The sequence below is a fragment of the Planococcus citri genome, chromosome 5 (genome assembly GCF_950023065.1).
Source record: "Planococcus citri chromosome 5, ihPlaCitr1.1, whole genome shotgun sequence".
In the NCBI taxonomy this organism is placed as follows: Eukaryota; Metazoa; Arthropoda; class Insecta; order Hemiptera; family Pseudococcidae; genus Planococcus; species Planococcus citri.
In genome coordinates, this window is record NC_088681.1 from 46,099,555 (window position 1) to 46,113,348 (window position 13,794).

General features: G+C 42.1%; 1 protein-coding gene across 3 annotated transcripts; it reads right to left on the minus strand.

Annotated features, from left to right (window-relative positions):
* Positions 1–1,825: 1,825 nt before the first annotated feature.
* LOC135847093 (centrosome-associated protein Alms1a-like) lies at positions 1,826–9,075 on the minus strand. 3 transcript variants are annotated; one of them, XM_065366503.1, is made up of 9 exons: positions 8,140–9,075; positions 7,934–8,055; positions 7,751–7,814; positions 7,571–7,636; positions 7,335–7,425; positions 6,635–7,242; positions 6,316–6,543; positions 5,962–6,243; positions 1,826–5,790 (listed from the first exon to the last, which is right to left on the minus strand). In XM_065366503.1, the coding sequence occupies exons 5-9, from the start codon at positions 7,403–7,405 to the stop codon at positions 3,503–3,505; spliced, it is 3,477 nt and encodes a 1,158-aa protein (XP_065222575.1). In that variant the 5' UTR covers positions 7,406–7,425; positions 7,571–7,636; positions 7,751–7,814; positions 7,934–8,055; positions 8,140–9,075; the 3' UTR covers positions 1,826–3,502. The 3 variants fall into 3 exon arrangements, with proteins under 3 accessions (XP_065222575.1, XP_065222574.1, XP_065222573.1); XM_065366502.1 differs by having other exon boundaries at positions 1,826–6,243; positions 6,316–6,531; XM_065366501.1 differs by having other exon boundaries at positions 1,826–6,243.
* Between the last annotated feature and the right edge of the window lie 4,719 nt (positions 9,076–13,794).

The following is a 13,794-nucleotide window of genomic DNA, read 5'->3' on the forward strand; positions in this document are numbered from 1 at the left end:
TTTTCATCAGGAATTCAATTTTGAAAAGGATTTTTAAAAATAATCAGCAGATTTATACTAATTTGAGGTCGCTGATCATTTTGATATCATAATAAAATACAAAACTTTTATTAATGATTGAATAATGGTTTTATTTTCAAGAATCGAATCAGTGTACCTATTTCACTTTATGGTGTTGAAATCTCTAATCTTGACCGTTTCAATTGCCTGACTAATTCATGATTAAATCTTGAATTTGTTGAAATATTTTTCTCATTATGAAATTTATAATGTTCAATTCTCATCCCTTCAATTCTACTTCGCTAATATAGATTATGAATCATGAATTTCCTCATATTATTTTTTTATACTTCAAGTTTTCAATTATTTTGGGACTTACCTTCCACTTACCTTGATTTGTTTGATTTCTAGTCACAATGTGATATTTTGTTTTCATTTCTTGGTCATAAAAAAAGGTGGTTTTGATTTTTTTACGATGTTTTTCATTTTATTTCAGTTATTCAAAATTTACTAAACATATGTACCATTGAAATAATACGTAAGTAATATTTTCAATTATTTTGCAAAAAAAAAATTTTTTAACGAAGAAAATAAATTATTAAGTTATTTTACTTATACTGTAAAATTTTTAATTAAGTACAAAATAATTTTAATTCAATTTTTTTTGTTTGAAAAAAAAAACTTATCTTTGAATGGGAACATTAAAATTTTTATTCTTTTGCAGAACTTTGAACCGTATGCTTTTTTAATAGCAAACAAATGAAGGAAAAAAAATGGAATTTTCTTGTAGTAGTTGGTAAAAATCTGTACTCATCCATCATTCAATGTACCTACTTTGTTAGATGATAGGTTTGATTTTATTTTGACGTTTTAACTTCATTGATGAAGTTTCAATTTGTAATTTATTTATTCTTATTTGCTACTAGGTTTTGATACAAAATTTTTTGGGTGAAAAATGGCAGATATGAGTGACAATAATGTAATTTATTATACATTCTTGTTAATTTGTAATCACACTGTGATATTCTGTCTTCATTTCTTGGTCATAAAAAAGTGTTTTTGATTTTTTTACGATGTTTTTCATGTTATTTCAGTAGGTAATTTAAAATTTACTTAACTTACAATTGAAATAATAAGACGTAGGTACATAAGTAATATTTTCAATTATTTTGTAAAAAAAAAAAAAAAAAAAAAAAAAAAAAACTGAAGGAAATGATTAGATACTTATCATTTTTTTTTACAAATAATAATTCTAATTCGATTATTGCTTTGTTTGAAAAAATTCTTCTTTTTTTGAGTATGAACATTAAAATTTTTGTTCTTTTGTAGACTTTTGGACCATATGCTTTTTTAATAGCAAACAATTAATAAAGGAAAAAAATAAAATTTGTTTGTTGAATGTTGATAGTAAAAATCTGTACTCCATCATTCCATTTATGTATGTACTTCGTATTTTCATATTACTAAACACGAGTTCTATCTGTATTCTGTGTGATGGAAAAACGTATTTATGTAAGGTACATAGCTGAACACTTAAAGAGGTTCTTTAAGGAAAGGTTTGATAGCAGGATTTATTTGATTTTGCCGGGTTTCAATTAGGTACCTATCTATTGATGAAGTTTCAATTTGTGATTTTATTGTTAGGGTAAAACAGAGGGTTCTTATGGTTTAGGGGAAAAGTCTCACTTATGCCACCTGGTACCTTAACCCTAAAACAACCCAGTTCGTATAGAACACTGAACCCACAAGGTATAAATACCTATCTCAGTCTACCCAACTACTACTCTCTACAACTCGTCGTAAATCAATGATCAACACAAATACATACGTTTCACCATATATTTATATCTCTCATTTGATGTACAGTGAATAAGAACGTTACTACGATAACTATTCAATACCATTCGTTTACACGAAAGATTCTGCTGGTGATGAGGCGTTTCCTAACAGACAGAGTTGGCATAAGCCAGCGTTAAACTTATTACTACTCTTTATGAAGATGGTTAGAAAACTGCAAGGCGGCTCGCTTCGGCAATCTCGGCCGTCGTCTCCACTGAACCAGTACACCAGATGGCGCTGTACCGGTTGCAGTGTTGCCGCCTGCCTGGGCATCAAATTACCACTGTAGAGTGGTAACATGGAGTCCCAAGTACCCTCTACATAATGCCCCGGCTGGGTATAGCTCGGGGGCCCGTCTGGATACGCAGCCTAAAGAGGCCTACTCAGCGTCTCGTAGAGTACTTGGGCTCCCCCTGCCCCGCCTCGTATCACAGATGTGGCCTACTCGTCCTAAGACCCTATCAGACCCTATCTGGCTACTCGTGCAGAATCTTATAACAATACGCGAACTTAAGATTAACATATCTAAACATGTTTACATGCAATCATAATCTAATTACATTACTATGTTAACCTTAATTCTACACCATCCTTGGATTGGAATCTTGTCTGGAGCTCTGGATTGCTTCATTAATCTGACCTGGAACCTGTGACACTACTCAGGTGAGCTTCTCACTAATCTTGCTCTTTTTCTGCTTTATGTTTCAGATTCTCGCTGGAATTCTTCTCACTGGAGTCAGACTCAGGTAACTACTCATATCTCTACTCATAATTTACCTCCGAGTGCTAACTCTTTATTTTCACAGATGCTGGCACTCGACCCGTCTGGACCAGTTTAAACGTCTCAATTCCAGCTACTCACGTGATTACTCCCAGTTACTCGTACGATTGCTTGAAGCTGCTCATCGATACCTATCACGGGACGTAATATTTTTACTTCTTTATTGCTTAAATTAAAGAAAAACTTTGTACTTTGTTCTTCGTTTTTCTTTTCGCAGGTACCTCTGAGGTATTTTCGAGCTACTCAAGATCGTTATTCCAATACTCAATTTCTCGAATGGTGATATTCACAACAAATAAAAACACCGTCTATTCCAACACGTAAGTTTTTATTTTATCACAGAACATAACTAATTTCGCCTCGTATATTTGGTTACTCAATGATCTTAATTAATTCCAAAAAACAATTCACAAACAACATTGCTTTCGTAAACTAAACTACTCATTTGCCTGCACAAATTCACACACAAATTCACACTTATTTACATTTCGGCATACTCTACTTATTAGCACGCCTCAAAATTCAATAAACAAAACTTCATCTTTTAATTTGGCAAATGGTAGAAACAAAAAACAACAAAACAATAGTATAAACAACAAATACCAAAAAAAACTGCTCTACTCGAAAAATTCTCTTTTCCTCGAGGAGCTTACTCGTAATTACATCAGAAAATAAACAACAATAATAATAAAAAAAAAATTTGAGACCACGATCGAGAAAAATAAAAATACAACATCAGAGGGAAAAAAAATTTACAATTTTTGGAACTACTTTCGTTCACTACTCGTAATACTGCCACGAATCGCGCATGAGACAAATTTTACATCGAGAAAACAAAACTAAATAGACAGAGGCGACTCTTCGAAAAATTTTCACCGCATTTTAGCGTGCTTCTCTGCCATCATTCTGGTTCTGTTCGTTCTGAGGGTTTTGTCTTTCTTCCTCCGCCTCCAATCGCATTCGCTCGCGTCTCTCCGCCAGCCTGCCACGACCTCGTCCAAATCCGGCCAATCCAGGTGCTCGTGGTATAGCCACCTGTAACTGTCTTCCTTCTTGTGCCGGCTGCTGGCGACTCGGTCCAGCTTGCGGCTGCTGCGGCGGCTCAGGCATCTGTCGGTTCACCTCGTTGACCAACTGCGCGGCTCGCTCGGGCAGTAATTGACGATCGGCGCCAGGAAGGTGTCTCATCTGTCGCTGCACTCTTTCGATCAGCTCTCTCTCGTGTACTTCTCGTTCCAGCTGCTCGCGGACGTTCCTTCGTTCATGTGCCGCCAAGGCTGCACGGTCTTGCCTCAACATCTCCTCGATACGTTGAAGTTGGTTTGCTTGGAGCTGCTCCACCGGACGCGGCGGATCCTGCTCCCGCGGAAACTGACCGTACCCCCATCTCCGCTCGACCGTTGCGTATTCAAATATCCTGACTAACGCCTCCGACGCTTGGTGCTCGTTCAAATACGGCGTCTCACCACGGAACGTCGCTGGAGGGCATCTCTCGATCGTTTCTTCTAATGCCTCCATATATACGTATCTACCATCGAACTCTGCTCTCGTCGGTCCTTGCCGTAGAAAATCCCGTATTCGGACGCGTATTTCCGGGCAGTGCGGCCACGTCAGCGGAGGCACCATCAAAATGTGTCGCGTACCCCGCCGATGCATCGCGCGCCAAAGTTCGAGGATTCTCTCGGTTACAATTTCGAACGTCTGTGACTCCATGCAAAACTGCCCCGCCGACATCACCACTCGCTGCGGCGCCCGCTGGACCAAGCTTCGTAGGTTTCTGCACATGGTGGTAATTGGAATTCGTGAGCCCGCGAGCGGGTGCACACTCCACGCTCGCCTCGCCGCTACGTTTTGGTAGATCACCTCACTTACCACCGCATGCGCGAGAGCATCTCCGATGACGACGAACGAGTTTATTACGTAGTACGTAGCGCCTCCACGGTATACTCGGCCCAGAATCCAAGCCCCGCCGTCTCTCTGATAATACAAGTCATCTCGTACCGTTAACTCATTGTTGATCAAAATTCCTCGGCTCTGCATCGACTGTTGAATCGTGTCGCGCGTGACCGGGAAAAACATACCTCGAACGTATCTCTCACCGCGCGGCTCGTACCGAAACTCGGCCATCAGCCATACTGGCGCTGGTGGCGGCGGGCAATTTTCCAGCGGCTCGAAATAATCTTCTATTGGTCCGAGATCCATTCTTCCTTCACGTACTCTAGCGGCTTCTCGGTCGTGATGTCGCAACGCTATTTCCATGTTTCGTCTACACTCGCGCTCTCGTTCTTGAAAGGCGCGCTGCGCCCGTTCGCCCGGCGTTAACTGCGCTAGACCAGGCTGCTGGTCCTGGAGAACTCGCTCTGGGCTCGGGGGCGGCGGCTGCTCGGGTGCCGGTACGTTCGGTAACGGTGGTCTTGATTCGGGCTGCTCCTCAAATTCACTCGCATCTGCCGCAAGCTCGAGCGTTTCTTGGCTAGATTGGGTAACTTCACCTTCCTCCACCGATTTCGACTCGCTTCGCGTCTGGCTACGAGTTTTCACTCCTTCCGGCGGTATTTCCGGCGTCTCGTCTTTCGCTACTGGGAGTTTACGCTTTACCGCCGGTTTCGTCGTCGCCGGTTTACGTTTTGTCGCCGGTTTCTTTTTTGTCGACGTAATCTTTTTCTTCTTCGGTGACGCTTTATTTTTCGAAGTCGACTTGCGTTTCGTCGCTGCTCGCTTTCTTGACGATTTCGACTTTCTAGACTTCTTCGGTGGCGTTGACTCGGACGAATCTGACTCCGAATCGCTGGACGAGCTCCTCGATGGCGACCGCTTCTTTTCGATCGACTCGACGCCGCTTACTCTCGATCCACGCGAGCTACTCGATACATCCGTCTTCTTGGACGAGGAGTCACCCGTGCTCGTATCGCGCCTCCGTGACTCGCTCGTGCTTCGCTGCGATCGACTCGCTGAATCGGACGCCGGAGTATTCGGCGTGGCGTACCGCGGCCGTTGTTGCTGCGTCGTAATCGGCGTGCGTTCTTGATCTTTCACCCGCGCCTCGAGTATCGATTTTTTGACTACGTTTTCGGAATCTTGAGGCGTCTCAGTCTTTACCGTTGACGTTTCGCTGTATGAGTCGAGTATCCCTTGAATTCTTTCTTTAAGGTCTCCACGCGCTGCTCTTTCTAAACAGATTTTTAGCGAAGCATAAATAACCGAATCAGGTATAACATCCTCTAGCTTAGGGCTTTTTGGCGAAGAGCTCTCTTTAGACGACTCTGTACTCGTTCTTTTACGTGACTCTCTTTTCGCACGCTCATCGTCAGGTCGAGGGCTTTCACCGTCGTTACTCTTACCGTCCGTCTCGATTCCGTCCAGGTTTACGTCTGGTGTGTTCGGGACCGAGGACCGCTTCTCTTTCGACGTCGATGGTTTCTCTTCGGTCTTTTGAGGCTTCTCAACTACCGCTTTCGCCGCTGGTTTCGTAGTTTCTTTCTTTTGCAGCGACTTCCTCGCTTCTAAGCGAGCTCGTTCCGCCTCGTCGTTGACTACCTCGAACACGTCATCATAGCTAATTTCGAGCTGCTCGAGACGTCTATTGAGTTCAATCATCCTTTGCATCGTCGGCTGCTCGATACCTAAAAAAGAAATACCCAGCGTGATATATCGACTACTCATATTTTGCGACTCAGCGTTACTCAAACTCATACCTGTCAATGACGGTAGCACGCTAATTCCATCGAGAACCTCTGATAATCTAACTTCTTTGTCCAACGCCTCTCTGTCGATGTCGATTAAAACCATCATCCGTGCACTGTCGACCTGCGTGAATACTCTTTGTCGGTCTATCGCTTGCAGCGCCTCGTCGAAGTTCATGTTATTTTCTTCGATTTTCTCCGTAAACTGCCGGTAGCGCCGGTCGCGTTCTTCTCGGTTCACTATTGAAACAAAAGACACGAAAAAATGAACGTAAATAATCTACTCATCGCGACCGCATTCACGTATGCGCTACTCAAATTTTACACTTACGTCTGTCTAGCGATGACTCAAAACCACGTCTCTCCGCCTCGGCTGCAAAAGCCTCCTCAGAGAGTTCCTCGACTGACCAATCTCTTGGACCTTGACTCGCGAGCAACAGCGCATCGTTCTGTACCACCAACGTCGCAGCTCTTTGCTGTACCTCTGCTAATTCCGCCTTGAGCTGCTCTATTTCGGTCTTTGCGCAGTTTAACTCAACTCGAATTTGCTCGGCTTCAGCACGCGGCGACTCTCTCGACGACTGAATCAGCGACTCGTTTTGCTCAATCAGCAAGGTATTTTGCCGCATTTCTTTTACTAACCGCTCGCGCAAGGAATCCTTTTCTTCTTCAGCGCATTTCGACACCTCGGTAGTACCGCCGCGTAATTTCCGCCATGTCTCGGGATCGACTCTGCCATTTTTCTGGCAGCCATTCACGAAGCAATCGCACGGTAACTCTGCTTTCTTTTTCTTCAGGCACTTTTTGTGAAACTGGTGCCCACACGAGACCGCGAACGCCGTTGTATTCGATTTTTTCTTTTTTGGCCCTTCACCAATCGGCTTACCACATATCTGACACCGAAAAATTCTATAATGTGTGGCTTCCGTCTCCGAATCGCTAAACATAATACAAAACGACCGAAATTTTACTACTCAACTCTCACTCGTGTATTTCTACTTTATTTTTAAATAGGTACTCAAAATCTTTACCTTTCAGAATCGCTACTCTCGTCGGTATCATCCCAATCAGGTTGCTGCGGCTTATCGCCTTTCATCGCCATCTTCTTAAGTCAAAAAATAGCTGCGAACAGTTGGACAAGTGTAGGTAAGTTTTCTTCTCACGAAAAATGCACCAAGTTAACTACTCGAAAACTAATACATGTATATATCTACTACGCTACTCATAATTCTAAATATCGTGCTCGTAATATTCCAACTCAACTCACCTATTTTTCAGCGTCAAAAAACTTCGTCACACGAATCGACTTCAATTACCACGTCGAATTCTTCAGCTGAAACAGGCAATCGAGACAAGTTACTACCTGAGCAGTTCACTTTCAACATGATTACAAAAAAGCTACTCGACGTGACACGAAACACATTGGCTTATGCTAAGTTCTACTCACCTTTTTTCCAGCGTCAATAATTCTCATCAAACGATCAAAAAATAACACTCCGTCCAATAATCAGCTGAAACCGGTGACCAAATGAAATTAACACCAATCTCTCTCGTATTACACCTCGCTACTCAACATGCACATTTATGGTAACGTATTATTGTTAAAAAGCTACTCAATCGCTTCTCTTACCTTTCCAATAAAAGCTTCGTCCAATCGAGATCGCACCTACTAGTCGAGAAAAGCTTTCTGGCAACTCAAAGGAATTTCCAACCTCAGCTTTCACCACGTTGCTGCTCGTTTTGTTCTTTTAGCTACGCAAAAAAAACACATTGAATCACTATTTCACGGCACCGAGCTTAATTCTTTACACACGTGGTCATGTACTTTCAACCTACCAGACACACGCGACGAGAGCTTCTCGATTTTTGAAATTCCCACGATTTTCCGCTAATTACACGCTCCAGATGTACGAAACACAATACTTCTCGGCTATGAACATAGAAAATCGCGTATTAATATTATTTTAAACTGGACTTACTCAAATTTCGGCAAGAATATTTCTGCTACAAAATTTTCCAACACCAAACATGCACGAAGCTGCTCATTTCGCGAAAAATCACCGTAATTCAAAATTTCTCACCTTAATCGAACCGCAAATACGATCACGAACACGAAAAATTACTTTTTATTCACCACCGATCGCAATTTACCGTAATAATTGCCAAAAAATCACGAAAAAAATTCACATTTCAACAATCAAGCACATTTCAACATATTTCACAACTCAACGCAAAGCACAATAGCCAAACCATCTGCCTTTTCATTCGATCGAAATATTTTTCTTATCAGTTGGTTGCCTGTTACAATGCAACCGGCTCGTCGTATTCGGCCCGTAACCACTCCCCGCCTACTCGCTTACACGCAAAACGACTCTTTGCTTCGTTGCAATGGTACGAGGGGAGCCGTTCCTTTTCGTTCTCGTTGCGTTCGGTTTACCTCTACCCCGCGCCTACTCGCTAGTACGCATAAATGCTGGCTGCTCATAATAACACGGTGCGGAGAGCCGTTCTCGCTTCGTTCTCGTTGTGCGGCGTGTCTAACCACCCCCCGCCTACTCGCTTACCGTACTCTTTTCCTATAGCTCGTAGGCTGCTCGGGTAAAAACACTCTCGCTTTCGTTCGCCCAATTCTCATGTAATAAAACCGATTAAAACATTTCCACGAGTAATTTTTGAATAAAATAAATTGTTTACAGGTTAAAAAAAAATTTTACAGGTTTTGACACTGCAGAGCAATGTCTGGAACTCCAGCTACTCAATCAACGACTCTACCTCGCAATATCATCGTAATTTAAATACAGCTCGACGAAATTTATCCGGTGATGCGACTCCAATTTTTCTAACGCAATAAAATTGGCTGTTTTCTTTTTTCGCCTTTTCATACTCGTTGGAGGTACGTAATCAGGATCAGCTGATCCTGGTGGCGTCTCACCTGGCTTTAAAATTTTCGTACGTTTTCTCTCTTTATCTTTCTTTTTCGCATTTTCAATAATTTCTCCAGCCTTTTTACTCAAATTTACCGCTCTTTTTATACAGTCTTCGATTTTTTCATTCTCTTTATCATCCAACTTGCGTCTCGCATGTTTTTTGAGTCTCTGGAATTCCTGCAGTTTCTTACTTTTATTTCTCTCAACTTCTTCGAGTTCTTTTTTACGCATTTCTCTAGCCAGTAGCCTAGCTGCTCTTTCCGCGACTTGATCATGTATTTTAAGGTCAGTGACCTCTTCTTCAACCTCTTCCTCAATTTCTGACTTCTCGATTTCCTTCGGCGTTACTTTTTCTCTTATTTTCTCAATTAGGGGCCTATTATCGGTTTTTGACTGTAACTTAGGGTCATTTTTGAGCTTCTCTTGTTGTTCTAAACTCAAATAGATCGTCATTTGTCTGGCATTCACAATTTGTTCATCAGACTCATTAGCGATGCTTCTCACTCGGTACGCGTTATCACCAACGTGTTTCATGACCATGTAAGGTCCAAAACGCTTGGGAAACAGCTTTTTCGAGACCCCTTTGTCGTAGGAGCTCTGCCGGTGCTCTGTGAGCATAACTAGTTCCCCCTCCTCGTAACAAATGGGGTCACCCTTAAGTTTGTAAAATGCTACTTCGTCTCTAGATCTCTGTAGCTTTCTTCTCTCCCTAATGTACGAAATTAACACCTGCTGCTCAGTCATTTCATCAACTCGTAAGTCTACTAATTCTTGGGTATACACTGCCTTACGTGCAAGCTTATCAGCTGCATGATTATTACGATCAAAGCTTCTCGCGGGGGTGTGCTTTAATTCAAACTTCTCAAATTTTTCTTTCAATTCTAAAATTTCTTGAAAAATTTCGCGGTGCACAACTGGTTTTCGACTCGCATTCTTCCAGCTGTTGATTTTCCACTTCTCAACGTTATAATTAATCGCGGTTGTTAAATAGCACGAATCATAAAAAATTTTCGCGCGTCTCGCACCTAACTTAAGCAACACCTTCATAGCTTTACTCAGAGCTACCGCCTCAGCTAAATTGTTGGTATTTCGGTACCTAGGGTGGTCAATTCTTTCAGAAATGTTGAATTCTCCATTAGGAGTCCAAGCCACCCCTATACCTGCGATGGCATCACTGGAGCCATTGTTAGAGCAAGCTCCGTCAACAGCAGCCCAATAATAACCATCTTCGTCTCTTATCAGGTTTGAGAGCTCAATGGGTTTTTCCATGAGCGTCTCGCTAGTCACAGATTTAGGATTCTTTTCTAACATATCCTGCTGCAGCTTCTTGAGCAGGTATTTCGAATTTAACTTAGCCAACTTGGTTGGCATGTTGGCAGAAAACTCATCTTCGATGCCCCATACCTCATTCGGTTTTATGCCATACTCAGTAGGGGTGTTGTTTATCTCCGACTCAATTTTCTTAACATGTACGTGCCAACCATGGTGAGTATACTCATCATTCTCCGGCTCATTGTTCAATTTTGCTCGCAATCTATCACCAATTATGCGCATGGTGCGCTCAACCAGTGATGACTGCGGATTGTACGTCGTCGTATGGCCTACTTTTACGCCATTAGCTTTGAGCATCTCATTCCAGCTTTCGCTTCTAAACTGAGTGCCATTGTCCGTGATCACTTTACGAACTTTATGACCGAGCTTCTCGATATCTTCTAGTACTAACTCCATAGCGTGCACAACTGTCTCAGCTGGAATCGACTCCAATGGAATTATCCAAACTTTGCCAGTAAAAACGCACTTAGCTACAAACATGTACTTTGGTTCTCCTTGCTCATTCGCGATTGGTCCACATAGGTCCGCCGAGATGACGTCCGCTATGTTGAACGCCTCGATTTGAGAAAATTGCAAGCGCTTCTTCTCGCTATAGCCTTTAGTTTTTCGACAAGTAATACACTCACTTGTAATAATCCGTGTGGTTTTTACGATGTTTGGCGAGTAATAAAGTCTCTTAAATACTGCCTCCAATTTGTGGGCTCCAATATGACCATACATCTCATGCAGGTATACAATGGTATCCCTGAATAACTCGTCAGGCATCACTGGAATTCTCGAGCCATCTTTGAACTTTCTGTAGAGCAACTCTTTATCCTTCTCTTTGATCACTGCATACTTCGCCTGAATTCTTCTCTTCGACTCTAACTGCTTTGCAGTCATATCAAGCTCAAGAGCGTTCAGTTTGCGCACAATCTTTGTACACATCCTATCACGACTCTGGAAGATGTCCAAGCGTCTCAAGTGATCCAAGATCTCATCTTTGACCAACTCTACGAATGATACATTTAACGGTATCATGTTGGACCAATTTGTATCGTAAATTGTCAACTCAGGCGCCTGAATTCCATACCATTGACCACGTACTTTGTGTTTCAAATCGTACGTGAGATCGTAACAATTCAACTCTGTTATCCAGCCAGCCGCCTTTCTATGCACCTTAGCCAGAGTTGTAAACTTGTGCACGACTGACTGGAGGTCTCCTCTCACATGGATGCGTCTCCCATGAAGCCACAACTGCAGCTTATTTATTACTCGAACCAAAGCATACATTTCGCGCTCAATTAACGTGTAATTTTGTTGGTGTTGTTTAAACGCGCTACTCACGAACATTACAATTTTATCTTCTCCTTTGATGTTTTGATACAAAACACCATTGATCGAATGCTCAGTGGAGACTGTGTCCAAGTACATGTCTTCTCCATCTACCGGTGTCATAAGCTCAAATTCTTTGGTAAACTCCTCAGTTAATTTGTCTACCGCCTCTTCTTGAGCGGTGCCCCATATAAATGGTACACCTTTTCGAGTTAAGTCATAAAGAGGCCTCACTATGTCTTGGTAATTAGGAATGAAGCGACTATAAATACCAGTTAAGCCAATCAATGCCAACACTTCTCGTACATTTCTTAATTTTACTTTACCAGTTCTAACGTTTGTTTTCTTTTTCAAATACTCCAAGTAACCTTCAATTTTCTTTTTTTGTTTTTTTATGCTTCTCGTTGAAATGTTGAAGCCAAGATGGTCCGTGGAGCTTGCAAAGAACTTACACTTGTTGGCATTCAGTCTCAATCCGTTATCACGCAAGATGCCAAATATATAAATCATCAACTTCAGCATCTCGCGAAAGGTGAGTGACCTCAGTAGCAAATCATCTACGTATTTTGTCACTCCCTCCATATCCGGTATAATTAAATTAATAACTTTTACAAATTCCGCAGACGATATCTTCAGACCGTATGGCAACCTAATCATTTGATATACTCGGCCATCGACCTTGAAACCACAATATTTGCGCGACTCTGGGTGCAACACCAGCTGCCAAAAGGCTGTAGTAAAATCCAACGTTGTGAAAAAACGAGCGTCTCCATCCGAGGTAATAATTCTATCTAGGAGGCCCGCCTCATTATAATTAATCTGTAGTATAGGATTTAACTCTACTGGGTTTAAACAAAGTCTAACGCTACCGTCCTTCTTCTCGTTAGGCACCAAAGGGTTAATGTAAGTTGTGTCAGACGGCTCTGCTACTTCCTGCTCGATCATATCAGCTAATGCACGCCTAACTTTTTCTAACTGTTTGTTTGAAGGTGTATACTTTGGGCCTACGAAGTTCGGAATTTTGTTGGGGTCAACGAACTTTAATTTGACCATTGCCCCAGTGTATTTTCCAGGAAAACGGCTAAAAACATCTTTAAATTGGAGTAGCTCCTCCAGCGCCTCTTCCGACTCAGCTTTCGTGATTCTCCCTTCTCGTACCGCCTCACCCAAATACCTCTTAAGATTTCTCTCAAAGATATCTGGACCATCATCCTTAGGCCTACCGTCTCTTCTAAAAAAGCTATGTAGGTCTGCTCGAGATACAATCTCAATGGACTCAGGTTCGTACTCGTCTACAATCTGAATTTGGTTTGCAGAAACATCCTCCTCCCTGTACTCACTTCTCTTGACAAAAGCTACTTCTTCCGCTCTGTTCGTACCTGGGGGCTTACATTTAGCAGTACCGGTTTTCATGTTTGTAGTTATTTCGAGCTTCTCGAGTGATTTGGAACCAATCAGTAACAACTTGTTGTCACCAGGCATCACGAAAAATGGCACCTTAATCTTGTGCTTACCGAACTTTAGAGGCACTACTATCGCTTTCTTCCAAGTTCTCACCGTTTGATTGTTCGCCAGTCTGCATTGCAATACTCTTTTCAAATGAATAAACTCGATTTTATCTTTATAATTATTTATTAACATATTTGCACATGACTCAGACATTATATTAGGTGTAGCACCGGAATCCAATTGTACGTACAATTTTAAATCAGCGAACCATAATGGCACCACGCAAGACTTCGCTTCTTCAAAGTTCTCGATCTGGCTTCTCACTAGTGGCTCGACAGTACTTGGATCCGTACGCTTCTCATCAATTACGTCATTTTCCAGCGGGCTGCTCTGAACTGCATCCGCCTGATTGACCGTAACTGCTTCTTGATTGACTCTTGCCCCATCCGATTGCGTTGATTCTTCTTCT